We start from the raw sequence: 16,439 nt of genomic DNA on the forward strand, positions 1-16,439 counted from the left end.
TTTGTGGATGCATGTTGCCCGGTTAGGCACCCCAGCATATGCAGTAAAATAGAATAAGAACTGTGACTCCTTGGATTTACCACAGCAACATTTTCAAGTCCAAATATTCAGGAATTTTTTTTGAAATTGTCTCTATGAAATATTTTTTAAAAATCCTTGTGTGTTTCTTTTGACATTTTTCTTGGAGGAAAAACTCTTTCCAAATACTTCTTTTAAGCATTGAGATAATTCTTTTAAGTAAATAAAAACCAGACAAAGCTTTGCTAGTCCATTTTTCACACTGAATTCCTAGTCTTGGTCTGCTTCAAAAATGCTATCAGTATAAAGGTTTATCTGGCTGTAAGACAAAAAGAGGACTGCTGGAGACAGAAATATTAAAATCAATATATTTTTACCTGATAACAGTGGCTTTTTCTCGTATTTCCTAGATACCAACAATAGGGACCGGGAAGAGCAAAAGGAATTAAAAAGCACATAGCAAGCTAAGATTGAAAGTGATTTTTTTTTTTAATATGCTGCAAAGGTTTCTTGCCAGCAGCACTACAGTAATGCAGGTGACCTCGGTTAGCCTGTCTGGTTTGTACCTGTTCTACAATGGTGTCATTTCATTGACTCCAGTGGGGCTACTAAACAGTGAAAATGAGGGGAGAATAACAGCTCTGTGGGTTTTTATGGAAGCATAAGGAATACAGTGGGAATGAGCCAACTTACTTTTTCAGGTACCCCTGCATATTCTTTTCTGCTAATAAGATATATTACTGACAACAACATAAAAACCTGAAAGACAAATTAACTTGTTAATTCAGACAAAACCAAATACAATTTTATGTTTTTCCTGGCAATACTAGGATGACTTCTTCCCTTTACAGCAATGGAACAAGTATCGGTCTCATTCAGTGACATGTCTCCCTGAAAATTAGTCCTGTCATTCTGAAGGTGATCAATATGCATTAGAGCAGATGTTAGCCCTACTTTCTCCTCTTTCTAATAAGAATAATTGCTAGTTTATTTGTATAGTGTTCCTAAGTACATTCCTCTAAGTTCTTAAGTGAAATACATAATAAAAATGTTTGCACAGGTTAATGACTTAAATATACTATTCTATGTTTAATCTTTCCTTTATATGCAACATCAATGGCTGGAAACCTGGCTATACTTCAAGAAGATGTTTAGACTGTTTCTGACAGTAGATAGGATAAGCTTTAACTAACATAGAGGATCTAATGTAAAATAGTGCTGAACTTCCACTGAATCCTTTGGAATTCAAAATATCTCTGTGTCAGGTTTCTAATCATGATTATCCGAACTCATCTCCCTAATCCGGAGTTGCTTTTAATGCTAAGGAATGAGTTCTGAACCACTCACTATTTCTGCGTATGGCTTATGGCCTGAGCTACTCAGCTGACCTCAGTACTTCATACAAGAATCATGTACAGCCAAGTTTCTTGCTCTTTAATACACTCAAGCTAGAGAGTTGTTACAGTTTAAAGATGGTCACAGTAAAACTTGAACAATACATACCCCTGCAGTTCCGAAAAATTTTGTCTTAGGATGAGTTTATGGTTCATGCCCATCTGAAAAACCACCATCAACCTTGAACCAGGTCTAAATAAAATCCTAAGGTAATTAAACAGGCGTATTACACAGGCGGCCGCTCAGGTGGCAATATTTCCGCACTTATAAAGTCCATGTGGAAGAAGTTAATCTTATCCATATCCTTGCAGGAAGCATGTTTGTAACATCACTGGCCACCAGACAACATGGTAAAGCAGAAAACACTTGAACTGGTAGACTGATAGGTGTCACATTTCCATTATTTGATTGTTGTTGTTTTTTCCCACAGATTACATCTTAGGTAAAAAGCATAGAGGAAAACTCTGAATTATGTCACAAAAATATCTTAACCCATTTAATAATCTAATGTGTTCAGGACTCCTTTATGTGCCTGAGTGAGACAAAATGACAAAGCACAAAATTACTCCTGCAAAATGGGGAGAATGGTTCATATTCTGTCAGTGTGCAGCTGTTTGTGCAAGAGATTTATCTAAACCCCTATGAATCTTCATTGTTAACCTTCTACAGTGCTATCACCTTGTTTTCATACTTTTCTACTTTACCAGGTCATTGTCTTTGTCAGCCTACACCCTTTTATATCTAATTATGGAACAAATGCAATAATAAGCTGACTGTGGATAGATGTATAAGGTTACAGGGCTCGTCTCTTCCAGAATCACAGTAAGATTTGCGTTCATGGTGCAAACTCCTGGAGCAGGTTCATAGTGTTCTTTAGGAGCAAAATCAACTATAACTTTACATGAACTAGAAAGACTACCTATGGTACAACGGACACTTCTCGTCCACTGTTATTCTTGAAGTCATATCACAGTGTTATAATCCGAATATCCCATTATGATATATTACTGTGAATATGAACCATCATACTCCTATAAGTACTCATTCATGTGGTTAAAGCTGGATGTCTACTTAAGAAATCTGATATTTAAATATCCCTGTGAAAGGTAAAAGGATTTCAGGGTGAAATAGAAGTTCACTTGTACTAGAAAACTGGAATTAGCAATTTTATAAAAACAGAACAATAAAGATGAAAAATTACTGTAAAAACTGGGGTTTTTTTGAAATATAATTATTAGACCAGTATGGAAATGCTTATATTTACTGAAAGGTGAATGGTGAAAGAACTATATGTGGAAAATAACGTTTAAAGCCAGCTATGCCTGTTGTCTGGCTCAGTGTCAGAAAACTGGCTTAATTGCATCCCTGGTATAAACTAAATTAAAACAATTGACTAAATTTAATTGACCATTCCCATGATATAAATCAACAAAATCTAAGAGTGGATGAATGTTTTTGATTTCTCCTGTTTTCTTGTAAGTACTGGACACTATTTTAATCTATCAGAAATGTCCTGATGCCTTTTAAATAAATTATTCTGAGGAAAATATACTGATTTACACAAAAAGTAACAGCACAATGGACATCCTGGTACCCCAATTAGTCATTAGAGCAGTAGCTCTGCAAATACATACACACATGTTACTTTGCATTTTATTCAAGTAGCATCAGGCACATGTCTAAATATCAGCGTATCAGGGAAGGAGCAATAGTAAAGTTACCTTTATTAAAGCAGTCTATCAGTTTTAGTTCTGATTCATTCTTTAATACACATCAGCTTGTACAGGAGGGCTCTAGTCACTGAAAGCTGTGATAGAAGAGCATTGATAAATTCTGCTGTGGATCTTTAAAATGTTGTTCTCAAATATGGATGGCACCTCTCAGGAGTATCCAGGTCTTATTTTAGCCCTAACTTCCCTGGTGCCTTCAGCTAGGCCAGCCTGGTGGCTGGGATGCAGGGCATGCACTCTCTGGCAAAGTGGTCGTGTGGAGAGTAAGCTGGGGAAGATCAACCCTTCAAATCCCCCGTCATGTGTTTAAAGTTGTTCCTTTCGACTCACTACAGCTCTTCTGCAGCATAAAGTGTGGTAGAGGCATATGCCTTTGTAGGACTCTGACCTCCACTCTATTTTTAATCAAATAAAATGGAAGACTTTTCTGCAGTTTTGTTGTTGTTAATTGCCTCCCAGACATAGAAACATAGTTTTGCATTTAGTCATTCAAATATTCGAGATGTTGGAAACAAAAATAATCAGGAAACCTTTGCTGGGTTCATTTCCTTAATTTCACTGTCTGAATGCATCCATCTGTCAAAACATTCTTGTGCAGAACACGTAACATGAGGTACAGGGTTTGAATTCTTTCTGTGCATAGTTTGCTAATTTGTACAAAATCCACTTAAAAATAGAACTAATTTTCCTTTTTGTGCTTTTTCAAGTTACGTCTTTAATGACAGAGGAAATACAGGTTTTGTCTACAGTCATGTCAAGGGAAAAACTTGGTGTTTCGTCAGGGTTAGGATTTAAACCGTTGTATTTGCCAGCTGGGCTGGGTAGGAAACCGTTTTCCTACCACATGAGTCTTGGATGCATTCAATTTTCTTTCCTTATTCCCAGCCTCAGGACAAGCCCCCAGAGTACTCTCTGTTCTCATTAGGGAGGTGGAGGGGGAGTGAAAAGGAATCTCATCAAGCAATGCAAGAAGCTAAAGCAACTGCATCCGTATGCATCCATATTCCAAAATGCACTTGTTCAATTGAATTGGAATGGGTCTGAATTACAGAAGACAAGAGAAAACTAGTAACTTTCAGCTTAGTGCTCCCACCATCCAAGGAGCAGGTATTTTAGGATGGCTTGCTTTTGCAGCTTAAAAATCCCTGAAATGCACTTGTGCCTCTTCACCTGTATAGGAATGGTACCTGATGTTTTCAGCAGAAAAAGAAAACTAATATGTGGACATGGAGCAGGCAAAGAACCTTCAGATAAAGGTGGATTATGCTACTTTACTAATCCAGCTTTTTAAGAATTCGGCATCTAAGATGGCAAGCAAAGTTTTTTCAAAACTGAAGCTGATTGCTGTAGGCAAAGCTTGACACAGGGAAAGACTGTGCTGGGCTGCAAATTTATAGAATCTTTTTAAAAGTAAAATAATCCTACTTCTAATGAGAATATAAAAAAGGTCACATAGTTAAACTTTGGCCTAAAATGAGTTGTTGTTTCTCCAGGTGAGAGCCAGTAGATGGCTATGAAATTAATGGTTCATTTCATAAAATATTCTGATTGAAGAGGAAAAAAGAATTGCTTAAAAAAAGACCCACAACAACCAAAATCCCAAACAAAAAAACAAAACCAAAAACAACACAACAACAAAAAAAACCCAAAACCAAAAACAAACCCAAAACAACCAAAAAAAACCCCAAAACAACACAACAAAATCCAATTCCCTTAGTTTAAAACCTAAATCCAGTTCCCTTCCAAAATCAGTGCAATTATTTTCTTATTTGTTCTGCTGTAACTCAGAAGAAAGCAAGTCTCAGAAGCAAGTTCCTACTGGTTCTCTAACATACAAATGGATGCTTTCCACAAATGACAGAGATCCATGAAATTGCCACTCTTAAATTTTGTCACAAATTAACAAGCCAGGATTTGAAATTGTATGAAATTTAAGAAATATCTTATTTGAGCCTTTCGGTTCCATCTAGTTTATGTTTTCAACTTTTCCCTATATCTCTATAGCTAAAGCCTTAATTTCTAATAGAAGTGAGATTCTAGCATAATCATTCATCTCCGTAAGGTAGAATGGGTAGAATGTTAATTAAAATTTCAGCTATCCCTTTAATAAATTTGCAATTTAGAATTGTAATTATGTGTTAGAATTATATCAGTTTCTTTTGAAAACTAATTCTTAGCTCCATTCTGCTCTGTTGAAATTTCTGTGTCTGTGACATTATTATTTTAATGGTTTCTTAACCGTTGAACTGTAAGTGCTGAGAACATTCCAAAGCACAGCTGAATTTATTAGTGATTAATGTAATCCCTTGTTCTTGTTCTAGTAGTGGGTACCTGACCTGTCTCATTTTTATGGTAAAATAAATCATCAGTGGAGGAATTGTTTAGCTCTGGTTTTATTTTGGAGAACCATCCCGTGCTTGTTTGTATTTTTGCCACACTGTGATTGTGTCTCGCAGAAATTGCCCTGCAATTATCTTGTTTTCAAAATGTATCCTGATCCTGCAAACATGCCATACATGTTCATGAGATGGCATCTCAGAATGCCAAATTCTATTTTTGTTTTCAACATAGTACAGCAGGAACACAATTCCAAACCAGCAAACTTTTAAATATTAATTTAATTTTACGTGTTTAGAGTACCCTGCTGACATTACATGTGTGTTAGTGTTTCCAAAACCAGGGCTTAAATCTGCTGACTCTCCAGAAAAGAGCAGGATTTGTCCTGTGATTCTAATAACATTATTTGCATAAATAGTACTCAGTTGACTAAGGAATTATAAAGCCTGGAGTACATTTAGCAATGAAGGTGCTGTGCCTTGTCTGCCATTCAGATACAGATGGAAATAAGGAGTATTAGAATTTCACCCGGTTTTTAAATGTTCATCCTTCTGGAAATTACAAAGGATAATATCTGAAACACAGATATTAAAATGCAGCTAGTTTTCTTCATCCATTATTCACCAAGTGACCTTAATAAGCCATTTTCAATGTCATATAAAATGTTTTAGATACTTGACTGGTTTTCCAGCTTTTCTCCTGCAATACAGTTAAATTCAAGGAAGAATAAAAGAAGCTGCCTACACTATCACTTTAGTTAACCAACCTCTGCAAGGATTTATTCCCTGAAATGGATGGGATTTTGCTGGATTACGTTAGTACCAGGTGGAGTTTTAATTAAACCTCTATCCTCTGTTAAGAAAGCAAGCTCTACAATCAGTGAATTAAAAATAGCCCTTTGGGGGTGGGGGAGAGAGAGGGGAGAGGAGAAGGGGGGAGGGTAAGGAAGGAGAGCAGAGGTGATTCTTTGAGGTGCAAGACATTTCTCACCAAACACAACATGGAAGAGCAAACTCTGCTTGAGCAGTTTAGACACTTCACTCAATCTTCCTCAGGCACAGCTCCTTGTTGAAGTCAGCTATCCCTGTGCTGCAGTTGAACCAACTCCAAGACAAGAAGTTAGTACAAGTTAAGTTGGGACTGCTCTGGTTGCCCTCCCTTTCCCTGCTTCAGCCTAAGAACCCCAGCATTTGGATCTAAAGTTTGGGAAGGGAACAGTTGGCAGCAGGGGGTGATGAAAAAGTGCACACTGCATCTGGACCTACAGGTCTTCTCTGGCCTGTTCATCCCATCCATCCATCCATCCATCCATCCATCCATCCCCCACCTGAAATTTCAGCTTCAAAGTCAGGTGATTTGCTTCATAAATACCCTCAAATGGAAATACCAAGTCGCATATAGATTTCATTTCAATGCTTTCCTTTTTGCTCAGTTTTTATGTGACTTCTGTGGGTGCCAACATAGAGTTACTCTTCCTATGATTCCCAAAATAAAAATCCCAGAAAACTCAATGTAAAACAAATGTCATTTTCTAGACATAATTGTATCTTTGATACTTGCCAGCAAACTTACCCCATCCAGCATTAGACTGAACCATCTGAAGTGTCTGAATGTTTCAAATTGTCTTAAAAAAAAAAGGGGGGGGGCTATAAAATACTGACATTTATTAATGAGGAGAATATTAAACATCTTTGTTCAGTCAAGAAAGACCTGAAATTACCATCTGAAATGCTGCTTTGCCTTTACAATATTCACAACATCCAAACTCCTGTCAAAATTTGTCTGCGGTTTGTTCTTTTGGGCTTGACATCTGCTCTACATCATACTTCTCAAATGAATACTGCATTAGCAGATATTTAAGCATAGTCATTCAAAAAGAAATGTAGAAGCAGAAAAGCAGGCAAAGCCGTCTCACTTCAAAGGCTGGAGATGGCCTTATTCACCTTGGACAGGTGGGAGCAGTGTGTCTTTAAAGGGGTGATAGTCAAGCCAGCAGAAAGCAGAGAGAAAATCAACTAACTCCCAGTTTCTCTCGTTAAAATGAAAATGCTCCTTAGTCCATCTTACTCTTGAAGGGCAGAGCATTAATTTGGGAGTGAAATAATAAAGACATGTTAGTTAATTATTCACCTTGTAATTAAAAATGAACCAATTAATAACCATGTCAGGATCTGTAGAATTTAAGTAAGAATTTCATTTAAAAGTTGCTTTCTGAAGGCTCAGTATGAAATTGTTCATTAAAAAGCTCTTATCATCTCTTTGGTTTTAAATATCCTTTAGAATATAAGGTGCTGTTTTCTAGAACTGGTCTAAAAGGAGTTGGACACTGCTAATTAAATCTCTGGGAAGATAGAAGGTACCTTGCTGCATATTTGCATCCTAAATCTTTGTTCTTGAGGACTTGGCCGTTCTGCTCTGATACTTGAATAGTTCAGCTTTTGAATAAATGTTGTGCAGACATGCATGGATACTTCAGCTCCCCAGTATCTTGAAAAAACAAATGGTGAATAAGAGACAGATCTGCAGGAGGCATTATTTGCTTACTCAGTGCTGACTACTGCTTTATTTTTGTGCTTATTTCACTTCTATGCTATAACTTAGGTTTTTAGTGTTATATTTTGAATTACTAAGTAGGAGAAAAAGAAAGAAAAACAGTTCTTCAGGTAGTGGCTGCATATAGATGCATTCACTGTGTGTTTATCATACACGTGAATTGAGTGTCTTGCACAAGTGAAAGCTTGTTATTGGTAAGGACAAAAACAAAGAGTGAAAGCAGCCTAATCTTGCAGTTTGTTTGATTTACTTTGCAGTTTATTACTGACAGTGACTTTAAATCTGCTGCAGAGTATCAAGATAACCACAGAAAATACTTACTACTGATAAAAACTAGAGTTCTGTGTTTTCTTCGTTTCTCTAACCAGTTTTTCCTTGTTGAATTTAATGGACTACCACAGTGCTGTGGACTGTGAGTTGTAAACCCTGAAGAGAAACGTAAATTTGTTGAATAAAACGTTCTTATTAGTGTTTTTCAAAATCATGGAAACTTTCCCATTGCTTGTATGTTTCACCCAACTTATTTAACTTTAGCGTGTGTTAGACTTGTAAGAAGATTTTCCATATGGGACTGGGTGGGAAGGACAAAGATCCAAGAACTCTGAATAGTCAGAGGGCAGAAGAGCATATGCAGCAATACTCCATAGCTGAAATGATTTCCATTGAAAAAAATACTGTAGGGTAGAAGTGAGAGGTTGCTGTCAGATTGCTTACATTTGTTCCTTTTTCTCCATGCTCAGATTAGCTAAAAATCTTCCATTCCCTTTTGCCTTGTAAATACAGCAGTACCCCTGACATTCAAGGAGAGAGTAATTTAATATGCTGTGCTGTCTTAATCAGGGACTTACGTGCAGCAAAATCTGACATTTTTATCTAGACTATATTATGTAAAGCAGTGAGCTGGGGGACCAGGTTTGTGTTACAACTGTTGACAGCTAATGTTTTTCAGTAAGTCATGCAGCAGCAGAGGAGCGCCGCTTTCCCATTCCCACCGTACCGCTGAGCCACTGCTGCAAGGGTGACAATGTGTAACAATGGAGGTTGGAAAGATAAAGTTGAAGTTGACACGAAAAGCGTGTGACAAAGAAGCCCAACAACTGAGATACCCATAGCTGAAAAATCTGTGAGAAAGTTGTTCAGCACCTGGCTGATACTCGAAGACAGTTACAGTATTCTTTTCCTTGCAGAAGGTTGGTAAGCACTCCTCAATAAATTCCAGTGGCAGGCCTGTAATAAAGCGGAGCTGATGCAAGTTGGCACAGTTTGAAATTTCACCATATGTTCTAGTTCAGTTAAGATGTATTTCTGTTGCTTTATGCTTTTTGCATCCTTGATCTGCAAGAGTAATGAATAGGGCATGATCTCTTGCAGTTACCATTGCAGTGTTAGATGCATTAAACTCCTGTGACTCGAATACCTGCAGTAAGACACCTGAATACCTGCAATTAGAAATGCAAATATTGTTCTTATTGAGCAGTCCAAAATCAAGGAAAGCTGCTGACTTTCTAGTGTGTTCAACAAGCTTTGTAGCCAGCCAAGAAACAGGCAGCGAAGTGGAGCATTTTCAACATTATTCATGTCCAGTGCTATTTACAGCTTTTCTAGACCATCACTTCACCTAAAAATGTATGGGAACCCAGGCCTGGGGTTCCCACAGCACAGAAGTGACGTGTTGATTTGAACCCTGCCAGCTTAATTAACATGGCTGTATTTCCTCCTACCTGGAGCTCCTGAAAGCTCTTTGTTAAGCATAATGCATTACAACAACCAAATTTAGATGTGACAAATAACACTGTTCTTCTGCCAACAAATCTACTGCCCTGAAAACTCTTCCCCCTTTTTATTTCTCTGTTGAACGTCCATGTCATTGAGCACATGGAGAGTTGACATAATTTAGTATTTCAGTTTTTAGAAATCAGTAACTTCAGTAGTGTTGAAGTTCAGGTATTCCTTTATTCAAAGAGAGAGTAAAATTGTCCATTATAATGTTAGAGATCATGTGGTAAATTATAAATTAAATGGTGATCCTGGAACGCACAGACACCACCTGTGACTGTGACTGCAGACTCAGTGAGGTCTCTGTGACGTACATGCAGTTAAACCTGTATATTGTCTCTGAATAAAATGAAGAGTACTAAAGAAATTTCAGCATGAGTATTGCCCCACACTTTTTTAGATTATGTTTTAGCAATCTCTTATCACACACTGGATTCGTAATCACTGTCAACTCACTCTACTTTCCTTTTCAATAAGGAACAGTGATGTTATGCAATGTTACTATGTAGAACATGCCCTGGTTTTTTTTAGTCCTATTTTAAGAACATACATCTGAGTAAAACTACATTTTTGGTGATGCTAAGTCTTCCCCCAGCAGTTAACATTTCATCTATATTTATGTGACATGACTTTATGCTTTATAGTTTTGGCAGATGGAGGAATGATTTTCTTCACATTTCTCATACGGTGAGGAATTTACAGGAGCTAGTTTAGCAATAGCAAGCAGAGGAGGCTTTGATTTGTTTACTTAACATATGTGTCACATACAAAAGGCAGTGTCCTTCCACTGTAGTTGTTAATAACTAGCTGCTCCGAATGGATTTGTGCCAACACAAAATCCACCACCACAATTAGCAGTAATAGGAACTTCGGCTGGCAGCAGCAGTGAAGGCAGTAAAGATTAAATGACTGTGTGAATTGTCCCTCCGAATTAAAACTGATGTACATTGGCAAATAGTAAGAAAATTCACACCACTGCTACCCTTATGCTCTGTTCTACTCTGGTAATAATTAAGAGAAAATACTGCTGTCTGCAACTCACTAGTTCTCACATGATGTAGATCCACTGCAGTAATGACAAGAATTATAGAATCATAGAATACTTAGGGTTGGAAAGGACCTTAAGATCATCTAGTTCCAACCCCCCTGCCATGAGCAGGGACACCACACGCTAAACTATGTTGCCCAAGGCTCTGTCCAGCCTGGCCTTGAACACCTCCAGGGTTGGAGCATTCACAACTTCCTTGGGCAACCTACTCCAGTGCCTCACCACCCTCACTGTGAAGAACTTCCTCCTTAGATCTAACCTAAAGTTCCCCTGTTTAAGTTTAAAGCCATCACCCCTTGTCCTACCACTACAGTCCCTAATGAAGAGTCCCTCCCCAACATCCTTGTAGGCCCCCTTCAGACACTGGAAGGCTGCTATGAGGTCTCCACGCAGCCTTCTCTTTTCCAGGCTGAACAGCCCCAACTTTCTCAGTCTGTCTTCATACGAAGACATACCAGTAAAACATCTCAGATTACAAAACGTTATAGATGACTTTCAAATGCTCGAGGATACAAATAACCTTCTGAAGAAAAAGCGTGGTTTTGGGAGGCATTTATCAGTTATGTGCCTGTTACTGACTTCTAGCTGGTGATGCACATGTACTTCCAAAAGGTCGGCTTGAAAATTCCACTAAGTGACATCCAAGAAGTTATTTCTTTTCAGGGTAGAAAATCTTCCAGGAGCTACAGAATCTCAGCAAAATAGTATTCATGGTAATATCTCTATAGCATAGAATACGAACTTGGTCTGGAGCAGGTTGTCAGAGCTACAGTAACAACAAACCCTCCCCCTTCTCATGAACCATGGCTTAATTATACTAATCCTTGTACAATCAAATGAATGAAAAAAATAGTAGAATGAGGATTTCAATAATTATTTTATTTTACAGTATTAACTGATAGAGTACATTATAGATGAGCCCAAGTTTCTATAGAGTGATTCAGTTTGTTGTCCCATAGTGTCTTATATGACATACTTTCAAAATACGACTTATTTTCCACACTTTAAATGAACCTCTAGCAATGTGCTAGAGCATCTCAGAAATATTTTAGGCTTAAGAGTTGTCCAAACCTAACCTTTGAATGCAGAAACACAGTAAGACATCTGATTTGTGGGTCAGGGTGTGTGGAAAGCGCAGCTGTTAACCATGACCTTGAAGAGGCTTTGCAGCTGCAGTTATGGTGCAGCATTAGGAGTGACACATCTTTGTAACATTTTGTACTTTGTGAAATGCCATGTCTTAACCTCTGGGTTTGCAGGACAGCATCTGATTCCTTCTATTTGTTATGGACAGAATTAAATCTCACAAGTCAATCTAAGTTGTCTGTCCTTTCCTGGTCATTCTGAAAGCAACCAGAAGACAGAAGCTTTGTAGATGTACAGGGAACACCATGCAGTTTTGTCAGTAACTTTAGCATGTGCATGAATAGGTATGTGCCAAATTTATGCACATGAATTTGGACATCCTTGCTGTAGAATTTTCAGGACTAGAGCAATTGCTTTGGTGTTGAAAGCAGTTAAAAGCTTCCATGGAAATAGACGCCTGGTGCCATACTCTGGCATTGGTTAGACATTCCAGTGATAATAGTTTGCCAGGAAGCAAGGCTAGCAAAAAAAAAGCCAAATCCAATTCAAATTTATCATCAGGTAAATGTGAGTTTTGGCAGCAGGACAGAATTATTCACTTTAGACTTCACTCAAGACACACAGTGAACCCCACTCTTCATAAGGAATGTGACCCATTAGCAGCAATATATGCTAAACTGTGCCTCTAACCAGTTAGGTCCACCAGCAGCACATCAGGAGACACTAATTCTACAATGTATTACCTATGCAAACCAGATGCAGTTTTCCCCAGTATTTTCTGTTCCCTGATTTCCCAGTACTAACTGCCCGAGCACTGGGCTACCCCAGTGGAGAGGTGCTGGAGCTCAGGGAAGCAATATGTAAGGTGTAACAGCTGATGCAACGTTACTGCTGTATGGGAAAGGTCAACCCCTGTAAAATCATGGACAAACAGAACTCTGAAGAACTGGGCTCAGGCACAGACAGTAGAAAGAGACAGAGAAGCATGTTGTCCGGTTTTTGAGAAGTGAGTTTATGTATTAACAAGAATGTATCCTATGAAAAGGCATTTATAAAGCAAATGCAGCAAATCCAACTTTTTCACTGAGACATGATTGCTTTTTTCAACTTCATGAATAGCAAATAGGGAAAATCATGGACACACATCAATTATAATACAGTAAAATGAACATGAAAACTTTAACAACACTGAAGGCCACCATACACAACTGAAGCCTACAAATCTTTTAAACAGCCTTGCTGGCCTGCTTTGAACTTTTTGAAACCACAAGAAAGTATCTACAAACTTGGGAGTAGATAAGTATACTGCTCCCAGAAAAGGGTAAAACCCCAAAATATAACCCAAGTCTCCACATTTGGTTATTGGCTATAATACAATACCTTCAAGTCAGGAGAAGACTTAAAACATAGAACATTACAGGCTTGTTTATCAGTATAGACACCAGACATCTAACTAACTCAAGGCATTATATACAGTCCTGTTCCTGCCAGAGCTGAGAACCAGACTGAAGGCACCCCTTCCCACTATGAGCTGTTGAAGTAGAGTATTCATAAAAGCAGGGTTTATTTCTTAAACTATCTATTAAAGAAAAGGACACAGCATATTCCAAATCAAATTCACTTTGTTCCAGAACTTTCACATATAAATCTGTGTATAATGTTTTGTACGGTGAAAAAAGTCAGTCTAAAAATACTGCTCTTTTATCCATACTGTGAGAAAAAGCACAATTTATTATAACAGGAAATAATACTTTATTATAAAATTTACATGTAAACAAGTAACAAATTAATTGAAGAATGGTTAATGTAAGTGCAAATTAACGTCATAAAATGGTATCTGTTCTGTATTTAAATATAATTTTTGTCACATTCTAATGTGGTTGTGGTTCTACTCCACCATCCCCAAATTTCAGTTTAAAAAGATTTATCATTGCTTGCTTTATACTAAAAAGAGTGTACGAGCCTGCGTACAAGTTGAAGTTTTGCTCTGCAAACGAGACACATCTATGGTGATACTTATCATCCCTTCTTATCTTTACATCTCTGGTATCCACAGGACAAGAAGATATATAACATATATACACAGTGAAAATGTGGGCATGTCAAGCCACTTAAAGTTAGTTCATTCGCTTGCACAAATTGGAACTTAAACCATTTATCAATGAAGCAGACACTGTACTGTAACTTCCAGACTTGCTTGCACACCTTAAGGCATTAACAGAGTCTCAACTGTAAGTCATTCTTGTTATCACCATAAGGATCATCTGTACAGTTCTTGAACAGTCAATTGCTTGTTCATCACCCACATGCAACAAGCTGGCCTTGCTGAAACCTCCTAAAGCACAGATAGGTCATGGCAAGACTTTGATTTTGCTTTGAAAGCCATCTTCTTGTTGTTCTTTGCCACAATTCTCCCCAGGAATCGCTTTGCCTTTTTGCCTATGCTTTCTCTTCTTTTTGTGTTGGCCATTCTCCGAGCGTTGTCTTCCTTACTGTCTTTGCGAAGTCTAATTTGTCGAACAATACCTTCAAACAGGTCCTTGACATTATGATGAAGAGCAGCTGAGGTCTCGATGAATTTGCAGTCAAACACAACAGCACAGGCCCGTCCCTCTGAATGGAAAGAGAAAGAGAGATGAGTGGAGATGGACATTTTCTCTTCATATATACTGGCAGAATAAAAAAAAACCAAAAAAATTTGACTTTAATTTCACTTTATGAAAGTGCCCTCAATGCCACAGAAGAGCTTTACTACATAGTAGGAAAGTGCAAGTTTGCACTCAGGTGGTGTTTGCCCCCTTATTCTTCTTGGGTTTGTTGTGGTATTTGACCAATGACACTGAATATAAGGCAACACTAGTCCTTTAGGCAGACCATCCCAGTGCTGTTTAAAAGCTAAAGCTGGTACAGGATTGGCACTTGGATGCACACTTACTGTTTGATAGCAAGAGTGTGAGGTCCAGGAAGAAATGGGTTTTATTTCTTCTGGAAGTCACTGAGCCATCAGGAACCTCTGCCTTGCTGTAATAACCGAGTTTTCCACACTAGCTACAAATGAAGCTTCTGAAGTCCATAAAGTCAAGTCATTGAACATATCACTAGATGTTATGAAGTTGTACACTGCTGGATTTGACTAGGACTGCATTCAAAATGCAAGATGCTCAATGTTCCAGATGTAAGCATGTAACTCTGGAACATTGCTGCAGTGCCAATTTCCATGTCCATAAGTAGTGGCAAAGTTGTGAGCTTAAGCAAAATACTGATGTTGCAACTAGGGCAGGTTAACCATGCACTGTCACCAGCCTGAAAAAAGTGATCATCTGATGAACTACAGTCAGTCCCCTGTGCAGGCATGTAACACAGGGAACAGGGCAAAACCAGACCACCACACTCACCCCTGTTTTCTGTGGTACTAAGTCTCTCCCAGCATGAGCCAGATGGCTTGATTTTTCCAGCACGCCTCAAAACATGTGTTTTTCTTCATCAAAACCAGACCATTTCTACTGGCCATGATCCTCCACAGCCTTTGCTACTACTTTAGCCACTACTGTGTAAGTGAATGGTGTCACTTACCATCAACCGAGACTTCCCGGGATCTGACCAGGTCGCTTTTATTGCCCACAAGAATAATAGGAATGTCTTCTGTTTGCCTTGCTCTTCTTAGCTGGATTCTTAGCTCAGAGGCCTTTTCAAAGCTGACTTTGTCTGTCACTGAATATACAATAATATAGGCATCTCCCATCTTCATACAGTGGTTCTGAAGCCACTGGCTGTCATCCTAAAAAAAAAAAAACAAAAAAAAAAAAAAAAAAAAAAAAAATTTATTGCATTGAAAGTCTATTCAATACTGTTTTAATTATTGTAAGCACCTTGAATGTATTTTTCTTAGCTTTATTATGACGAGTCAGTGAAAGTAAGCCAACCTCTCGACTTTTTTGAAAAAATATTTAAGATATATCACAAAACAAAATTCTCTTGTTTCTAGAAAACCTGTCAGGTCTGCACTGCTCAGATTGCAGCTCTCTAATTTTACAGTAGTTTCCTTGAGCTGCTCATGGAACATGCTGCTTATTCAGAACATTAACTCCAACGCTCTTCAGGTTTGTAAATTGCCCACAATACAGTACCTACAGTAAGTTATTTGCAGGGGAGAACAAAGGCAGTACGAATTCTAATTTTTAATGTCACTTATTTAACGTTATCTTTTTTTAGTGTTAAGTTATCCGACTGGAGAACTAGACAGACATAGCTGTGCTATTTCTGCTTTTGTGAAGAGTGAACTACCGACAAGCCATAAAGAAGAGATACCAAATCTGTAATTACCTGCTCCCATATATCGAACACCACGAGAGACGCCTCTTCTCCATCAACTATAATCGACCTGTCGTACGTATTTCCTACAGGAAAGATAAGTTCAGAAAAAGCAGTTACTCTCCTCCGTCCCCGCCGGGGTGGCCTCAGGGGGATGTCCCGGGAGCTACGGGACCCCCGGCACC

The 16,439-nt window shown here is 38.2% G+C and overlaps 1 protein-coding gene across 1 annotated transcript; it reads right to left on the bottom strand.

Moving 5' to 3' along the window:
- Positions 1-13,677: 13,677 nt before the first annotated feature.
- Positions 13,678-16,340, bottom strand: RRAD (Ras-related associated with diabetes; the record flags this gene model as incomplete). Its single annotated transcript, XM_010015256.1, has 3 exons — positions 13,678-14,556; positions 15,517-15,721; positions 16,267-16,340. Coding segments are annotated over 3 exons (557 nt in total), but the record flags the coding sequence as incomplete, so codon positions are not given.
- Positions 16,341-16,439: the final 99 nt, after the last annotated feature.

The sequence above is a fragment of the Nestor notabilis genome, unplaced genomic scaffold (assembly GCF_000696875.1).
Source record: "Nestor notabilis isolate BGI_N333 unplaced genomic scaffold, ASM69687v1 scaffold16465, whole genome shotgun sequence".
Taxonomy (NCBI): domain Eukaryota; kingdom Metazoa; phylum Chordata; class Aves; order Psittaciformes; family Psittacidae; genus Nestor; species Nestor notabilis.